General features: G+C 47.7%; 1 protein-coding gene across 2 annotated transcripts in view; it reads right to left on the minus strand.

Annotated features, from left to right (window-relative positions):
* The window catches only part of ACOX2 (acyl-CoA oxidase 2), a 32,254-nt gene extending 26,971 nt beyond the window's left edge, over positions 1 to 5,283 (minus strand). The window contains exons 1-2 of one of the 2 annotated variants that reach the window (XM_054033621.1): positions 5,180 to 5,283; positions 1,414 to 1,591 (exon numbers count right to left, since the gene is read on the minus strand). In XM_054033621.1, the coding sequence (XP_053889596.1) occupies positions 1,414 to 1,591; positions 5,180 to 5,197 (196 nt within the window). In that variant the 5' untranslated portion in view covers positions 5,198 to 5,283. Of the gene's footprint in view, positions 1 to 1,413; positions 1,592 to 4,283; positions 4,372 to 5,179 lie in introns of those variants that run through there. The other variant, XM_054033622.1, reaches the window with a different exon arrangement.
* Between the last annotated feature and the right edge of the window lie 14,131 nt (positions 5,284 to 19,414).

A 19,414-nucleotide genomic window follows, 5' to 3' on the forward strand; every position in this document is an offset into this window, starting at 1 on the left:
GTAACCTGGTCATGACATGCTGTTTGGCAGGGTTACCACACAGCATTGTATTGTGTCCACACAACCGGTGTTTCATAACACAGCCAGGTATCCTGCCCACCCGTACCATGCTACTTTACTCTCGTTGTATCCGTGCATCCTGGGACTATCCCTGGCTGTTGTCCTATACTGACTCAGCGGGGGAACGGTGCCCAGGGGACATGTGCATCATGTGGAGCAATGTCCTCTGGATACCCTGCTGCACAGAGAGCTGGCCCGGGAGGAAGGACCAGCCAAATCAGTTACACACTTGTAGTGAGGAAGTGTGACAGTCGGGGAGAACAGGGGTCTGAACCCCAAAGAATAAGTAATTGAATCAACTGGTTGCACAATATGTTGTTTGGTCTTCTATGAAAGCTTGTAATGTTCTGAACTTGGTGGTCATTGTGAAATACATATACAGACTGGGGTTATGAATCTGTGACCTTTAGTACAATTTTGAATGCACCTCCCAACCGATAAACCTGCAGAGAGGAGCCAGCCAGAGACTTGAAGCAGCTAAAGCAGGGACCTTTGGACAGTCAGTGAACTATCGGCTGTTTGGACTGGACTGTCTCTGCTCTGTGCTGACTGGCTGTTGGCTGCAACCCTCTCCCTTGCTGTCGCTGCATCTCAGCCTTCCCTCCACAGCTGCCCCTTTTACCCACCGCTCTCCTCACAAAAATCATGGAACAACCATGCTCCCTGGCCGCCGGGGAGGGGGATCCCTGGAGCTCCCTGGCCGCCGGGGAGGGGGATCCCTGGAGCTCCCTGGCCGCCGGGGAGGGGGATCCCTGGAGCTCCCTGGCCGCCGGGGAGGGGGATCCCTGGAGCTCCCTGGCTGCCGGGGAGGGGGCAAGGGGATCCCTGGAGCTCTGAGCCCCTATGGGTGGTGGGGGCTCTTGAGCTCCCAGCCACCCTGCAGCTGCCTGGCCCCTTCCCATTTTGTCATGGATATTTTTAGTAAAAGTCAGGGACAGATCACGGCTTCCGTGATTTTTTTCTTTATTGCCTGTGACCTGTCCCTGACTTTTATTAAAAATATCCATGACAAAATCTTAACTTTAATTATATGTTTTGCCTAATTTATTGCACCCTATGACGTCAGCCAGAGATCTGGAGGAGGAAAAGTGGGGCAAAAAGTTTGGTGTAAATTTGTGTAGCTCCAGTGGCGTTAGGCTGACTTACATCAGCTGAGAATCCTGGGCTCAAGCCTCTCTCTTTCTAAAAGCCCCTTATGATGTTTCCTTTGCTTGAATTTTTTATTGCTTGATCTGAGGAGAAGGTTCCTCACGGGATAGAAGAGTCACCACTGCAGAGAAGAACCAGACATACCAAGGACATGGAAGTGTCTCTCTCATCCAGGAAGCATCAAGGTTTTTAAAGCCCACTCACCCACTGCCCTCCGTGTCCTGGTGTTGTCAGCACCTCCATCCAATATGGCAGTGAGCCTCTCCACGCTGAAGGAGGCAGTCTGTCTTTCAGCTTCAAGGTCGGGATTCACATCTCTGCTACCAGGGCTCCTGAAATAGCCACTCCTGTTCCACTGGGCCATCTGAGATTGCTGGAAGCCCTGAGAACAGATGGTGAATTAGTGAGTCAGCCCTCGAAAACCCAGGTGAGCATCCCCTATGGCAGCATTTTCATTAGCTACTTGCAAGTCTGGAGCTGGTCTTACAAGGAGGATGAATTCTGCTTAGTCCCGAGGACTGACGCTGTTTGGCTGGATTTTTCTGATCATGTGGTGTTTTGTGCAACCAAAAGAACTGTAAAAGCACCAGCTGATTGGTTTCCACTAAGCAGACAAAAAGAACAGGAGTACTCGTGGCACCTTAGAGACTAACAAATTTATTAGAGCATAAGCTTTCGTGGACTACAGCCCAAGCTTATGCTCTAATAAATTTGTTAATCTCTAAGGTGCCACAAGTACTCCTGTTCTTTTTGCGGATATAGACTAACACGGCTAAGCAGACACTAACTCAGCCTGGCAAAATCCTACGTGTGCAGGGCAGTCACTTTCTTCCCCCCCCTATGAATTGGCAAATAGAATACTGTGCGTTTTCTGTCACTGGCATCCATCATCAACACACAAGGTGCGGGAGTAGATATTGTCCCCAGGCAGGTAACTTTTCATGACAATTTACTAGAATATGTGGATCTGCATGACTGCTTACACCCCACCATATGGCAGCATAGAAGGCTCATGTTTAGGGCACTTGATGGCACATGGTCATCTTGGATTAGGACTCAAAATGTAAGAGTTTAAGGAAAGCGATTCTTGTTACCTTTTACTTAAAATTTCCTATCAAAACCAGGGCCGGCTTTAGACCAATTCAACCAATTCCCCTGAATCGGGCCCCGCCCCTAAGAGGGCCCTGCGCCCAAGCCCCGGTACGGCGTACCGGCAAGAGCTGGTGTGTTGTACTGGGGTGGCCCAGCTTCCCCAGGGGGCAATTTAAAGGGCCTGGGGCTCCCAGCAGGGGCTGGAGCCCCAGGCCCTTTAAATTGCCACCAGACCCCCACTGCTGGAGCCTGGGGTAGGGCTGCGGGGCTCTGGGGGCTATTTAAAAAGTCTGGGGCTCCCGCTGCTTCTACTGCCCCGGCCCTTTAAATAGCCGCTGGAGCCCCGCCGCTTCCCCAGGGCTCCCTTGGCTATTTAAAGGGCCGGGGCGGTAGAAGCAGGGGAGCCCCGGGCCCTTTAAATAGCCCCAGAGCCCTGGGACAGCAGGGGCTATTTAAAGGGCTGGGGCTCCAGCTGCCTCTGCTGCACCCCCTGCCCGCACCAGCCCCGCACCCCCTGTCCTGCCCCTGTCTCCAGCCAGGCCCTGCAGAACCCCCTGCCCTGCCTCCAGCCCCACACACCCTGCCCGCACCAGCCCTGCACCCCCTGTCCTGCCCCTGTCTCCAGCCAGGCCCTGCAGAACCCCCTGCCCTGCCTCCAGCCCCACACACCCTGCCCGCACCAGCCCTGCACCCCCTGTCCTGCCCCTGTCTCCAGCCAGGCCCTGCAGAACCCCCTGCCCTGCCTCCAGCCCCACACCCCCTGCCCGCACCAGCCCTGCACCCCCTGTCCTGCCCACACCAGCCCAGCCCCGCCCCCCTGCCCTGCCTGCAGCCAGCCCTGCACCCCCTGCCCACAGCCAGCCCCTGCCGCACCCTCTGCCCTGCCCGCAGCCAGCCCCTGCTGCCCCCTCTGCCCTGTCTCCAGCCAACCCCTGCTGCACCCCCCAGCGGCCCTGCCCGAAGCCAGCCAGCCCCACACACACCCCTGCCTGCACCAGCCCTGCACCCCCTGCCCTGCCTGCAGCCAGCCCCACACCTCCTTCCCTGTCTCCAGTCAACCCCCGCCACACCCCCCTGCCTGAAGCCAGCCAGTCCCGTACTCCTGTCTCCAGCCCTGCCAACCCCCGCTGCACCCCCCCTGCGGCCCTGCCTGAAGCCAGCCAGCCCACCCCACACCCCGTTTCCAACCAGCCCCGCACCCCTTGCCCTGCCTGCAGCCAGCCCCATGTCCACTGGTGCCCTGCAGTTCCCAGGGCAGTAACCCTGCACACCTGCTTCAATGAGGGGGGCAGGGAGCAGCTGGGACCCACACATGTGCACACCACTAGCCTGACCAGACAGAAAGTGTGAAAAATCGGGACGGGGGTGGGGGTGGGGGGGTAATAGGATCCTATATAAGAAAAAGACCCCAAAATCGGGACTGTCCCTATAAAATCGGGACATCTGGTCACCCTAGCACACCCCCAGGGAGTGGCGGGGACCCACACACGTGAAACGGAGCTCATTAATAACCAATCAACAGCATATATAATGCAATGTACATAATATATAATTTTATTATTTATATAGTTATGGAAAGTAAATAATACATGGAAGAAATGAAAGGCTTTTCTTTACATGTTTTTTTTTTTTTGTTGTTAGTCATCCCTGCCGGCCGGAGCCCTGCTGAAATGTTCGAATTGGGCCCCGCACTTCCTAAAGCCAGCCCTGATCAAAACTACTCTTCCTTCACCATCCCCCATTCTAAATGGGCCTGGGAGTGTTTGCACTCAAAACATTGCAACATTGCTGAGGAATGCCTAGGCATGTGTGAACACATTTTGACTGCTCCCACAGATCCAGTTGCAGGCCTGCAGCTATAGTGCATACACTGTATAGCAATTTGAAAAGTTGCCTCTCCACGACCACAACATATCCGAAGCAAACTCACAATTCCGCCTTTACATGTTGAACATAAAAAAAGGCCATCAACAATCTCTTACCTTAAAACAGAAGTTCTTCCCGTAAAACTATCCCACTCCTCTTTCTGGTTAAAGTCAGGGGGATAAAAGGTCGTTAGGTTTTGCTTTTTATCTGGTTAACGCCCCCTATCCAACATGTTGCTTATTAACCCTGACAGGTAATGACTGAGCGAGAAGTAGGCTTCCTGACTACTTAACACAATTAAGCACAGTTGTAGCTGGGACACTTTTTTTTTGTTTTTAACGAGATGCATGTGTTGATAGTACTTTAATTTTGGATTGAGATTAAGCTGTTTAGCAGAGTTGCTGAAAAATAAGGATTTCATGACTGCAGAATCATTTAACTCAAGGGAAAGGAGAGGAAAATAGAATACGCTCTTTCAATGAATTGCAGCTATTCTCCCAGACCCACTCTAGTTCAACCACATGTGACTGATGCAGGAATCACTTGGTGAAATTCTATATCCTGTTCTGTCAGGAGGTCAGACTACATGATCCTAATGATCCCTTCTGGCTTTAAAATCTGTCTACACTTAACCGTAATTCTACCCAAACGTACAATTCTAGTGCTGAGTAAAAGGACCCCCGTTCAGCCGGAGTTGATGAACGAGGTTGTCTGGCTTCATCCACCTATCTGTCATTCCTAGTTATTTCAATTTTGGATGCCCTTTGCAAGACGTATCGTAGCACCTGGCATGATCTTAAGGCATCGAATTCAGGGTCGGCCTGTTATCGTCTAGCATAGAAACGTTGCTCAACCCAGAGCAGCCCAATAAAACCAATGGAATCGACTGCCCTAGCTGTACAGTGAAAAGCAAACGTGGCAGCTTAGAGGTACCCAGAAACCTTCAGCTTCATGCTCCTACTTTGATTTAGCTGCACTTCATTCACCCGTGCGAACACACACACACACTCACCTTCCCCTTGGCAGCCATTCGAAGGGAAAGTAGCACCTCCAGTCCAGTCCCAACTTCCTCAGCAGCTGACTGCAAACTCCATTCCCCAGGACTCGCCCTGTCATTAACTCCTTGTGGTGCAGTGCACACTGGCAGCTGTGCACCACCACTGACCTCTAGTGGGTGGCCCGTCACACTTGCTCCAGTGGTGTCAGAACACGACTGCAGAGAATAGAACGGCTGATCCCAAGAGCTCACAACCCAGGCTCAATCCCCCCCCAAAACACCAGGCGGTTGATTTTTAAAAATGGTTTTGTTTTTGGTCGGCCTGCTGAGTATTCACCCCTTGGGGGACACCCCAGTCCTGCAACGTGTGTGGGTGTGAGATCGTTTTGGGGTGGAAATTCAATGTAAATGCACGCACACACAAACACAGGCCTGCTCCTTAGCCGCTTGGCGAGGGCTGGCATCCCCTTCCCAGCTCTCTGTCCCCTTCCATGCCCCCTCCCATCACTCTCTTCTTCCTCCAGCCTCAAGCTCCTGCCCCATCACCCCCTTCTGGCTTCCTCCATCTCAGACCCTCATCTGCTCCCTGACCCTCCCACTCATGTTCCCTTTTCCCTCAGACTTCTGCCCCATCACCATCTCCCTTCCTCTCCCTCTCTGCCTCCCAGTATCCTCCCTGTCCCGCTCAATTCTTCCACCGTCCACGGTTCACAGATTGTAAGGCCAGGAGGGACCATTACGATTGCCTGCTCTGAGCTGCAGCAGAACACAGGCCTACACCCAAGGGTGCTTCCCCCAGGCACTCTATCCCTGACCCTTCCCCACCACATTTTCCCTTTGTATCACCTCACAGGGCCGCCCTGCCTCCCGGCAGCATGGGGCCACCATGTTTGCTGAGGGCCGGCAGATACACACTCTCCCAACCCACCTACTTTGGTTGGCATAGGTTGCCCTCGGGGTCTCTCTGACACACTGGCATATGACAGCTCTGGGGGCCTGAGCATGCTGCAGGCAGTGGCAGCGTGGAGCCAGTGAGGGAAAGAGAGCCGTCTTTGAAACGGTGTCACACTCCCTACTGTGCTAGGTGGCTGAATCTTCGCCCCACGCAGGCTCCCTGTCGCAGCCACCTCCATTGTGGGCTGCTGGTGCTAGGAAATTAGCGGCATTATTAGTGAGAGCAGGAAGGCCTGACACTGTTTCAAAGCCCCCTTCCCACACTCTCTGTTATGTGTGCAGCAAAGTCTGGATTGAAGTTGGGCAATAGAGCTTCAGCAAAGAGCCTCTTTCCAGCGAGGAGTTGTCCCCACTTTCAATCTCCATTACCCCGCCCAGAAAAGTCAGGAAAGGAGGCAACAGGAAATATTGTGGGGTCAGTACTTGTTTCACAAAAGCAAAAGTGTAAAGCTTTGGTTTGAACTGCACGGCTGACGCGGAGATTCAGCAGTGAACCATTATTTAATGCAACAGGAGACTGTCTGAGGGCGAAGATCTGTGTGTGACTGAAGGTCATGGGAATGCAGATTTACTCTGATAATAGAACAGTTAATATTTGCTTTATCTCTCGCTGTCAATTATTCACTTTAGATTAAGGCAATTCCTAACTGAAGCGAAACAGTTCAGCACCAAAGGTTTTGCCAGTGATTCTCAGACTTTTGTCCTGGTGACCCCTTTCACATAGCAAGCCTCTGAGTGCGACCCCCCCCTTATGAATTAAAAACACTTTTTTATATATTTAACACCATTATAAATGCTGGAGGCAAAGCGGGGTTTGGTTTGGAGGCTGACAGCTTGCGACCCCCCCATGTAATAACCTCGTGACCCCCGAGGGGTCCTGACACCCAGTTTGAGAACCCCTGGTTTTCATACTTTTATAATGTGCACTTGTGAAAATTCCCTTACGCATGAAGAGTGCATTTGGGAAGACACTCAAAGGAGATCTTTGTTCAGTCCCCCTCAGACAGATCCTAAAGGCAAGCTTCTTCGGATACCTCTTTAAAAATGGGTGCAGGCCAGGAACTGTGCGGGGGCTTTTGCTAATTTAATTTAAAATGTTTCAGCCTTTTCAGTGAAAATTAAAACTCGTCATTTTCATAATAAAAATGTAAAAAGTTTCTCTGCAGAAATGGTGACATTTTGCCTGGGTCCTTCCTTTTCTTTCTCTATGCCTTGGTATCTGAGGGAGTCTGAAAACTTAGCTATTGGTTTCCTGAAAGCAATGGTGCCCTTGACATAGTTTGCTAAATTCATGGGAAAATCTGTTTCTTCATTTGAAAACTGCGAGTTCCAAACAGCTCCAGGAATCTGTTCCCTGGACACCTACAGGCTGAAGATAACACTGAAGTTTAGTTCTTTGCATCTTGTTCTGATTGTAATCAGTACAAGAGAGACTGTAGATGTGTATGTTGGTGCCAAAAAAGACAAACTGAGCATAGCTACAGAAATGACGGCCCCGCCCCCTCCCCCCAGAAAAAAACAGACTCCTAAAGATCAGCTGGGTCTATTTTTTGTTTGTTTGCTTGTTGTTTTATTTTTGCCCAAATATGGTGGAATTTAGACCAAGTCAGCATTCAAAGTGGCCTTATTCCTAATAATACCCAAGACCATAGGTATAGTTGTTATTTGTGATTATTAGTACAATTGCGAAGGTTAAGGGTTTCTGATTCTGTTTACACAACGGTTTTGAGAAGCTGTAAGTGTGGCAAGTTTTTGAAATAACTGTATTTTTAAAATTTGCTTTTAACTTAAACATATTCAAGACTTAAAGTGAATTAAAAATTGCTGCCATTAGAAATGACTGCTATTTTGACATTATATATGTGGAGATTTGTGAAATGTGAAACACTGATGACTTGACTGTTTGGTTAAGTAATCAGAGAGCAGTTTTCAGGAGAGATGAACCATGCAGAATCCCTGCTCTTCCCCCCGCCTTCCATACACAACCAGAAGATTTTGATCTCACTCAAAAGTAATTGGAAATAAACATGACAGTGCATAGGTAAAGTTTTTCAAAGATAATTATCATCCCTTTTAGTATAAAGAAGGGGTTAGTTCTGACAGTTCTGCTATGCATTTACATCCTGAAGAAACATTCGTACAGTAATTTGCCAAGCTGTATCCTAACCTGATTAGAGCAAGGGTGGTTAATCTGCTGTATTTAAGACCCAGTAGCCTGTGTCTCTGCAGAAGTTCAAATCCCTCATCCAGCAATTTATTGTTATCAATCATTTTTCATTAAAAATCTAGGATTTTGTTTAAAACTTTAAAAAATATCTGTTACTGGATCCTAAAACTGGGTTTTATGGGTGTTATTTAGCAGAGGCATCATTTGCTATCTACCAAGATACCCAACAACAGCAAGAAGAAGAAAGCTCTCGGGAACCAGCTTCAAAAGAGCAAAGAGAACTGCGGCTTTAGAAAAATTGCACAAGAACAGCTGTTTTTGGGGGTAGCCAGGCCATGGTTAAGTGACAACCACACTACAAACTGTCTATAAGTGGAGGCTGAAAATAGCAACAATTTTTGTGGCAGCATTGTAATGTTTAAAGTTGAAAGGGTTTTTAGCATAATTTCCACCGAAAACATCATTATCTGCAAATCCAATAACGAGCTGCTTGGGTGACTGCCCCAGAAAGAGATTTTCCTGGTTACTGATGTGACTACTGGCTGGAACATTAAACACTTTCATCCCCAACCAGTCCACAGGGCGCTTTGCGTTGGCTGTCATTAGAGCCTCTGCATGTCCCAAAAGGACCCCCGGAGCCGCTTTCAGACGATTCAGAAAGAGAGTCGCAGCATTAAATATGCACTTTATAATTCTGACTGGCATTCCCACTCATGAGGCAAAAAGTATCTTTGCTACGTGTGAGTTTAATTTTCACATCCACACCGTTCAGCAGCATCTTTCTTGAAAAATGAAATTGCGGTGTAAACCCTCTGCTACCCACACCAGCCAGGTGGTGGTCTCGTGAGTTCCCTCTGTGTCTTCCTGAAACCCTCTGGGGGACACCTGCATAGAGAAGATTTCATTGTGGTAGTTTAAAATCAATTCTATAAAGGCTTTGTAAGGGTAAGCGTTGTTGTCTGGCTGATAAGTCAGTCACCCAGAGTGACAGCCAGCTGGTAAAAAGGGTGGAAATGGGGTGATCCTGGCATTGTCATCAAGGTCGGAACCGTCTTCTTTCGCTGTCTTGCAGCGCATGCACTGCAAAGTGCTGCTGAGTGAGGTCTAAGTAATGATCCCTGTGTCCTGAAACAAAACATGCTCGAGGGGCATTCACCATTCAAGCAGCCAAGGTGGCACCTCACCAGAAAAGCGATGCTCAATCCTGGTTAGATGAGGGGCGATTTGAAATAAATCCAGCCGGGATTCAGCACATTCTTCAGGGCACCATGAATGAAAGCAGGGCCATTGCTTGGGGCTTGCTCAGGCTTCAGTCCCAGGTGGTGGGGCTCAGGGCCCTGGGCGTCAGCCCCATGCAGTGGGGCCTCGGCTTTCTACCCTGGGCTCCAGTGAGATTAATGCTGCCCTGCTTGGTGGCCCCCTGGAAACCTGCTCGCGGCCCCCAGGGAGTCTAGATCCCCTTCCCCGTGATCTACGGTCAGGGGCGGCTCTAGCACCCGCAAAGCAAGCAGGTGCTTGGGGCAGCCCATTTGCAGGGGCGGCAGGGATCCAGCCTGGGAGCTGAGAACCAACAGGGGGCCCTGGGAGCTGTAGTTCCTTGGTTACTCCCTGCCTATAGAGCCAGCCCTGGAGCAGGGAAAGAACTACATTTCCCAGCATTCCCTTGGCTGCTATCAACAGGAAAGAGGGAGGGAGTGAGGAAGCTGAGACCTCATGCTGCAGCCTGCAGTGAATGGAGCGCTGCCCTGGGAGTAGGGATTCCATGTTTTAACATTAAAAAAATAGGACACTCCACGGGGAGGGAGGGTAGCCCCACCCTGCCCCCATCCACTCCCTCCAACTGCCCCCCACAGAAACCCCAACCCATCCAACCCCCCTGCTCCCTGTCCCCTGAGCACCCCCTCCTGGGACCCCTGCCCCAACTGCCCCCCAGGACCCCACCCCCTATCTAAGCCCCACTGGTCCTTGTCCCCTGATTGCCCCCTCCCGGGACCCCTGCCCCAACTGCCCCCCCAGGACCCCACCCCCTATCTAAGCCCCACTGATCCTTGTCCCCAGATTGCCCCCTCCCGGGACCCCCCCAACTTCCCCCCTAGGACCCCACCCCCTACCTGTCCCCTGACAAACCCCTGGGACTCCCATGCCTATCCAACTGCTGCCTGTCCCCTGACTGCCCTTCCCGAACCCCTGACCCATCTAACCCCCCCCTTCTCCCTGCCCCTGATTGCCCCCCCCCGGAACCTCCTACCCCTTCTCCAACCCCCCAGCCCCCTTACCGTGCCATTCAGACCAGTGCGTCTGGCTTCGCGCAGCGCCAGACATGCTGCTGCATGCATGCTGCTGTGCTCCCCTGCGGAGCCACAGGCCCCCCCAACCCCCCCAGCACCTGCCTTCCAGATTTGAACACCTCAGAATTCAGGAGTGCTCAAGCTCAATTTGGGCGGCTGTTACTTTATTTCTCCCAAATCAAATATACTGATCCACTGTAACTTGCTGTAGAAAAAGTAGGATAAAATTGAGCAAGAAATGCTTCCCAGTGGTTACTAGGACTGGAATTGCTATTTTCAAGAGCCATTGCCTTTTTGTTTGTTTGTTTGTTTAAAAGGAAGATTGTGATATTGCATTGGCAAATTCCCCATAGAAACAAAGAGAGGAACAAAAGAATAATAAAGGCACCTCAAATTTTCCTCATTTATGTAGGACAGTCTTATAATATGCATCCAGATATCCTCCAATCACACACGCTGAAAATTGTTCCACTTTACTGCAGTTCTGTAACCATATGGGAACCAATCCTTCTGTATTCTGTGCACATCTTAAATTCCTGCTGAATGACCTGCCCTGGGAGCGAGTTACCAGTGACCCAGGGCTGCGGCGGAAGGAGGGTGCAGGTCAGGGGGGAGCCCAGGGCTGGGGCGGCAGGAGGTGTGTGTGGGGGGCAATGGTAGGGGGGTAAAGGGGAGCCCAGAGCTGGGGTGGCAGGGGGGTGCCTGTGGTGGGGGAGGGCCCAGGGCTGGGGCGGCAGGGGGGTGCAGCGAGGAGCCCAGGGCTGGGACAGGGGGCAGCCAAAATTTTTTTTGCTTGGGGCGGCAAAAAACCTAGAGTCGGCCCAGTCTACGGTCCTCTTCCTCGGACGGCTTTCACATTTGTCTGCGATGGCTTCAGGCAGCTTTTGTTTTAAAGGGCATGGGGGGGAGGGTCTGTAAATGGACGGCATGATACTGCTCTCTTTTTCCTAATCACTACTAGACGAGAGCCTTCCTGTTGCATGTACATGCCTTCGTTGTGCGTAATGGCACTAGATACGCGGGTCGCTACATCTTCGGTTATGTGTTTCGCAGCCATTTTCATGTGAGGCTTAATCATTTCTAGCTCCTTCTCAAAAGTGGCCCAGCTTTTCTAAAAAGACGTTTTGATTCTGGTCTGTCTTTATTTCCGTAGTGCTGGTTCTGACGTGCTGTTTACTCTCAGGAACATAATGAAATAAGAAGCGTAATAGGAATGAATAGTGAGGCTGGGCAGTTGAATGGTGAGAGAGGGGCAGGGTGAAGCCACTCCTGGGGATGCAGCAGGTGAGGGGTGGGGAAAGGCAGCATCACTAATTGTCTTTCTTCCCTGCCCAACACTTTCAGACCCAGTTCCACCCAGTGACAGAGTCTCTACCGAAGCCCACCATGACGCCGCAGGTACTTTGCTGTTTGACAGGCTGTATGGCTCGCTGGATTGCTTTGACCCGGAAGCACTTTCGGGACCACAGTTCAGAGAGGTCTTTGATGAGGAAGGAGAATTAAAAGCTGCTGTGGTCTACAGACTCATCAAGCCAGGGCAGAGGAGGGCAAAGATGAAGCACTTGTAAAGTAGATGATAAATCTCATACGCTGGTGCTCATGGGAGATTTTAACCAGAGAGAGAGAGAGAGACACAGCAGTTTGCCATGCATGATAGTGATAAATTCATTGTTGCTGCCGCAGATGTGAACGCAGCACAACAGCAGTACCTCGCAGTCCCCCATTAACTGATGCCCCTTTTGATTTAGGTACCATACGTGATTTTAAAAAGAGATTGTGTGAACTTTATTTTAAAACTGGCCGCCTAGACCGCTCTCCACACAGCCAGCGCGTCAGAACTGTTCACATCGATCGGTCGCCCACTGATGGTTCTGTGGTAACTTCTGTATAAAAGCCTGCATCATGTCGCTGTATCAATAGGTGCTCAGATGTAAGGTACCTCCACATCTTTCATTTTAAAGTGTTGTTAAATCTCTCCATGACCCCTACTTTAACTTCATTATTGATAACAAAACAGTATTTGTGTTAACAAATTCTTTAAAGCTTTGGTTACAAATTCTTTTCCACAGTCCATCTGTAATTTTTGACTAGATTGAAAATAGTTTTAAATGTCCTCGTCACCTCTTTCTCGGCCTTATCCTTTAGGGCTTCCACCCAGGTGTATTTAGACAGGATGTCGCTCACCGTTAAAATGTACTTACGGCCATCATGGTGTTTAGAGCAGGGAGCCATGTTAACCAGATCAGTCTGCTATTGTGTGTCCACATTAGACACAATCACTTTATTTCTTTTAAACTTGATTCTGGCTGGTTTATGTAGGGCGCAAGCATCTTAATCTATAAACCAGGCTGCAAACTGCTTTCTGCTCAGAGTTTTACCATGCTTTTTAGTAGCCTGGAATAAGGGTATCATGCCTCCAACACTCCCAACCTCTCCAGGAAAGAATATATTTTCTTTAATAGCCTTATCATTTCTGACCAATGTAACTCTAGGACTCCTGTATATGTAAGAAAACACTGTTGTTTTTTAAATACAGAGCAAAGCAGAATATTTTACATTCAAATACCAAGTCTTAAAAGCAAAGTAAATAAATGGTAATTTGTGGTATCTATAAACAGCTGTTGACACTCTTTGTGTTTCTCACACTGCACTTTTATTCTTAGTTCTGAAATAAAGGGTGTTTAAATTCTAATCAATATTCAGCTTTATTGTTTCTGAACCTTTAGGTCTAGGTTCTGTCTTACTTGTTTTGTGCATCACCTTTGATAGTTAAAGCTGGTAAATGCATTTCTGGGTACTTGTGTTTATACATATGTAGCTAGAATGAACGTAGCTGGGGGTCTGGGAGGAGGGAGGAGCCTGGTGTCTTTTTGTCTGTATTATCTGAGTCAGGGAGTGTTGCGTTTCATCGTTATTTGCATGCTTTTATTAATCAGAGTTAATACAGACAAGACAACTTCCAAGTAGCCAATTTCTGCTACTTTTTCTTCTACTTGTCGAAGAGCGATGACTGAATGTTCCTTGGGTTTCTTCTGACCACAACTGGGCAGTCACCAGTGAATCCATCCACTCGCTCCAGCTGGGCATCAGTCGAAGAGACGAGTTTCAGGTGGAACAGATGATGGTGGTGAAGACGCCTGCAAATTAATGAAATGAATGGAAACCTACAGGCTTTGAAGAGTCAGACCCTCACTTTGCACTTGACTAGTAGTATATTTGGCCAGATAGTTAACCCGAGCAGAGTTACATTTATTCTTTGTGGTAAGGCTGTGTATCTGATCTGTCTGCAGGAGCTGGGTATTGTACTAGAGGAGCACATCTGGAGAATTATGTCAGTCGAAGCAGTGAAATCCTGTGGTTTAGAATAAGAAAAGAATTGAGTCTATTGACTCCTCGTGTCAGGAGGGGTCACTAGAGCTGAGTGAATAACAGATTGTGTTTGTTTGTTTGGTGGCCAAACCGAAGAATTGAGGGGGAAATTGTTTGGGATCAAACTGAAATGAAAGTTTTTCAGTTTTTCTTACTGCAACGAAATATGGAAAACATTATTTCAGGTAGAATGAAATGTTTTGTTTAGTTGTCAGGTGTCTTTTTCCCTTAAATTTTTTTTTACAAACGTCAAAATGTTTCATTTTGAAAATGTCAAAACAAAACATTTATATTCTTTAAAAAAAAATGAATTTTTTTTTTTACCAAAATTAGTAGCCAAATTCAACTTGAATTCAATAAACCCCAAATGACGTGTTTTGGCAAATAAGCTATTCATCCATAAAATTATCCCAGCTCTAGCTGTAGAACAGATAGACCAGCTGACAAATGAAAATTATGATTTAATATTACTTTTAGGCTTGGAAGAATTCCATTTTTATTTTTTTATAATTTTGACAGATAATATTGATTTGTTTTTTAAATATTTTTATTAATGTAAATATTCACACTTGTGCAAAATTATGGCTGTTAAGTATTTTGTTGTCAATGTAAAAGTTCACAGTTGCAGGCAATTATGCAGACAATAATTATTTAATGACTGTAGATACTGAGATTCAAAAAGCTTTATAGCCATCACAACATGAACTATCAACATCACATGTCAAAATTTACAAAGTAAATATCCTAAAATCAAACTCTAATAAGGTCTTAAGAAGCATTTTTCTTACTTTGCCTCTCTGCAAATTTCAATTACCAATGGAGATATTTTTCATCGGTTTGTGCATGTATGGTGAAATCAACATTTATTGACATTTATTGATAAAAATCTAATCCTTCCAAGCCTAATTACACTGTAGTAAGATCTTAAAGCCACAACCAGGGTGGGCTTTATAGTGCTAGGCATTGTATAAGGATATAAACGTCTGTCCCCGCCCTGAAAGAGTTTACCGTCTTAAAGACAAGATGTAACAGGTGGACGAGACAAATAAGTGGGCTGGGGCTGGAGTGGGGCGATAGAGAAACAAATAAATATAGTCCACCAGAGGTAGTGATCATAAGCAGTAGTGGTGACAAGTCTCATGGCCTGGTGCTTGCGGGAGGTTGTAATTAATGAGAGAGAGAGAGAGATGATCACCGTTAAAATTTGCTAACTTTGCCTTAGGTACACAGATTATGTTACTTCTGACCTGCCAACATTCCCTGTGCTGACTGGAAGAACTACCACGAGGACACTGCTAATTCGGAGGTAACTAATCTGTGTGTCTATGGCAAAGCTAGTGATAGTAGTTGTTAAGGCTGACTGCTGTATCTCTCTCTCTCTGTGGTTAAAATCTCCCATGAGCACCAGCGTATGAGATTTATCATCTGCTTTACAAGTGCTTCATCTTTGCCCTCTTCTGCCCTGGCTTGATGAGTCTGTAGACCACAGCAACTTTTAATTCTCCTTCCTCATCAAAAACCTCTCTGAACTGTGGTCCCGAAAGTGCTTCCGGGTCAAAGCAATCCAGCGAGCCATACAGCCTGTCAAACAGCAAAGTACCTGCGGCGTCATGGTGGGCTTCGGTAGAGACTCTGTCACTGGGTGGAACTGGGTCTGAAAGTGTTGGGCAGGGAAGAAAGAAAATTAGCGATGCTGCCTTTCCCCACCCCTCACCTGCTGCATCCCCAGGAGTGGCTTCACCCTGCCCCTCTCTCACCATTCAACTGCCCAGCCTCACTATTCATTCCTATTACGCTTCTTATGTCCCACCACCCTTCTCGTCTTTGCTCTTCCGTTTCCATTTCCTCCCACAATTCCTCCCTCTCCCGTGCTGCAACCCTGACTGCCCCACAGTCCCCCTGACTCTTCAGTTTTTGTAAGAGATATAAAACAAATACAGTAAAGACAAGAAGTCCTGGGATTAATATGACATTCCCGCCCTCACCCCATCCTTCTGCCTGTTGGTTGCATCCCTTCTGGTGTTTATCTCTACATTGTAGGCTCTTAGGGGTGTGATCTCTGTCTTCCTTTCTCTCAGTACAGCACCTATCACAATAAGACCTCATGGCCTGACTGGGGCCTCTTGGTTCTATCACAATATAAATACTAGTCCTAGATAGGGCCTGTGTCAAACATTGGGCCGAAGATTAATTGGTCCATTTTTCAGTTGAATGTGTGATACCCAGATGGTCTGGAAATGGGGGCTGTAGAAGAATGCAAATAAATACATTATTGTGGACGATCTGAACGGGGGACTTGACTTTATTTGAATATCAGCCTGGAAAACTGGCACTGAGGACTGTGGTTCAAACGCAAGTCACTGGGCTCGATACAGGAATTGTTGGATGAAATTTTACAGCCAGTGCTATGCAGGAGATCAGAGTAGATGACCACTATGGATGGTCCATTTTGGCCTCAAAACCAGGAAAATGGCTGATAGTTAATAGAGTGACAAGGTGGGGGAGGTAATACCTTTTATTGGACCAACTGCTGTTGGCGAGAGAGACAAGCTTCTGAGCTGAAGAAGAGCTCTGTGTGGCTTGAAAGCTTGTCTCTCTCACCAGCAGAAGTTGCTCCAATAGAAGATATTACTTCACCCACTTTGTGTCGCTGATAGCCTGGGACCAACATGACCATAGAGTCACTGCCTACGATAGTTAATAGGTCAGACTTGGTAGAAGAAATGCAAAATAACCTATTTCATTCTTTTAAATGTAGATCTAGGTATAAATATCTAGATACCTGATATTTCCCAGAGTAGTGAAGGCGCTGTAACAAACTCCTAAAGAGATAAAAATTCAAGAACTCTTCCTTGGGAAACAAAAAGAGAGACTTTTTTTAGGTTGCTCTAGTACATATGTCAACCTGGGTGACACTTGGCAAACAAACAGAAATCCAGCTGACTTTGCATTGCTTTGGTTGCTTTTCCCTCAAAATATTTTTCCATAGGGACAGTTGCCATATCAGTTGCCCTGCCTCATAAACTAGGCACTAGCAATCCCTTTACTACAACAGAAATAACGGATTGTGCCTTTACCTTGTTAGTGACTATTGAATCCCAATTGGAGTTTGGAGCAGTGGTGATCATTGGAGCAGAGCAAGAACACGATTCACCGGTGAAGTTTAGAGAGCTTGTACAAGGACGTGAACACTGCTGTCACCCTGGAGGCTTAAGAGGCCCTCATGTTTTGCCTATATCTTTGTGCAGACCCTCTGCACAAGGGTGAATTTCATCACTGCAAATTATGCAATGTACCAGGATGATACAAGGTCTTAATCTAAACTCATCAGAGGGTATGTCTGCACAGCAAAAAAAACAGGTTGGACAAACAACTGTCAGGGATGGTCTAGGTTTACTTGGTCCTGCCTCAGCACAGAGGGCTGGACTAGATGCTCTCTTGAGGTCCCTTCCAGCCCGACATTTCTATGATTACATTTTTCTAGCCCTACATGAATTAAGGCAATGAAGGATCATAGTGACCCTTCATGGAACAAATGAAGTAGTCGCATATTACTATGGTAACGTGATTCAAGCCCTCCCATGTAGCATGCCATCTACTAACCCCAAAGCTTCTATCATCAAAAACATCATTGTCTTCTTCAAAGGTGCATCTCCCACCAGCACAGCCTCCGTCCACATCACGGCGCTTGCGGATTTTGCCCAAGAACTCAAGAGCATCTGATTTCTTCAAGAAGGCTACAAAGGGACAAATCATTGTAGCACGTTAATGGAGAGTCAGAGAAGATAGGATGCAGCATCATGCAGGGAATCTCCTGTTTACTACGAAGAACAATCAGCCTACAGCTTTAATACTTTAAAATAATGTTCAGAACATGATGTTCACAGTGCTTATCATGCTGAAAAGTGATGCCTAGCATTGCTTTATTCTCAGGTATAACACCACACTACTATTGTGCTTGCCTTGGGTTTGCTTTCACTCTAACTGTAAGATCCTGAAGATTATTGTTTAAAGATGACATATGTCTAGCAGAGAGCTTCCTTCCAGCAATCTGCTCTATCTGGTTACTGGCTTTTCTGCAGCTTGGCCAACACTAGGAACACCGCTGCACCTTCCCAGAAAACACTGGCAGCTGTTGTGATGTGTGCAGTGTATATATATCCCGTACAGAAACAACACATCATAAATACGGTAACGGGGTTGCTGATACCTATCCAACTGCAGGCCTGCCGTAAAGGTGCCAAGACACATTTGGTGCACAATGCCTGGCGACATTACGCATGTAACTTCCATTTTCATTCCAAACAGCTGAGTTCAATTACAAGTGGGAAGCGATGAAGGTGCGGTTGGTCTGCGGGGGGAAAGTAAACGTAAAGGCTTCTATATCTCTCTGTCTGCACCAACGGGAAAAGCAATTGTGATGTTTTGGGGATCACCCAGACCAGTAAGCGGTTCTAGCTGCGCCCGCTCTCATAGAATCATAGAATATCAGGGTTGGAAGGGACTTCAGGAGGTCATCTAGTCAAACCCCTGCTCAAAGCAGGACCAATTCCCAACTAAATCATCCCAGCCAGGGCTTTGTCAAGCCGGGCCTTAAAAACCTCCAAGGAAGGAGATTCCACCACCTCCCTAGGTAACGCATTCCAGTGCTTCACCACCCTCCTAGTGAAATAGGGTTTCCTAATATCCAACCTAGACCTCCCCCACTGCAACTTGAGACCATTGCTCCTTGTTCTGTCATCTGCCACCACTGAGAACAGCCGAGCTCCATCCTCTTTGGAACCCCCCTTCAGGTAGTTGAAAGCAACTATCAAATCCCCCCTCATTCTTCTCTTCTGGAGACTAAACAATCCCAGTTCCCTCAGCCTCTCCTCATAAGTCATGTGCTCCAGACCCCTAATAATTTTTGTTGCCCTCTGCTGGACTCTTTCCAATTTTTCCACATCCTTCTTGTAGTGTGGGGCCCAAAACTGGACACAGTACTCCAGATGAGGCCTCACCAATTTCGAACAAAGGGGAACGATCACGTTTCTCGATCTGCTGGCAATGCCCCTACTTATACAGCCCAAAATGCCGTTAGCTTTCTTGGCAACAAGAGCACACTGTTGACTCATATCCAGCTTCTTGTCCACTGTGACCCCTAGGTCCTTTTCTGCAGAACTGCTACCTAGCCATTCGGTCCCTAGTCTGTAGCAGTGCAGGACTCTGCACTTGTCCTTGTTGAACCTCATCAGATTTTTTTTTGGCCCAATCCTCTAATTTGTCTAGGTTCCTCTGTATCCGGTCCCTACCCTCTAGTGTATCTACCACTCCTCCCAGTTTAGTGTCATCTGAAAACTTGCTGAGAGTGCAGTCCACACCATCCTCCAGATCATTAATAAAGATATTAAACAAAACCGCCCCCAGGACCGACCCTTGGGGCACTCCACTTGAAACCGGCTGCCAACTAGACATGGAGCCATTGATCACTAT

Source organism: Malaclemys terrapin, chromosome 7 (assembly GCF_027887155.1).
Source record: "Malaclemys terrapin pileata isolate rMalTer1 chromosome 7, rMalTer1.hap1, whole genome shotgun sequence".
NCBI classification, from domain to species: domain Eukaryota; kingdom Metazoa; phylum Chordata; order Testudines; family Emydidae; genus Malaclemys; species Malaclemys terrapin.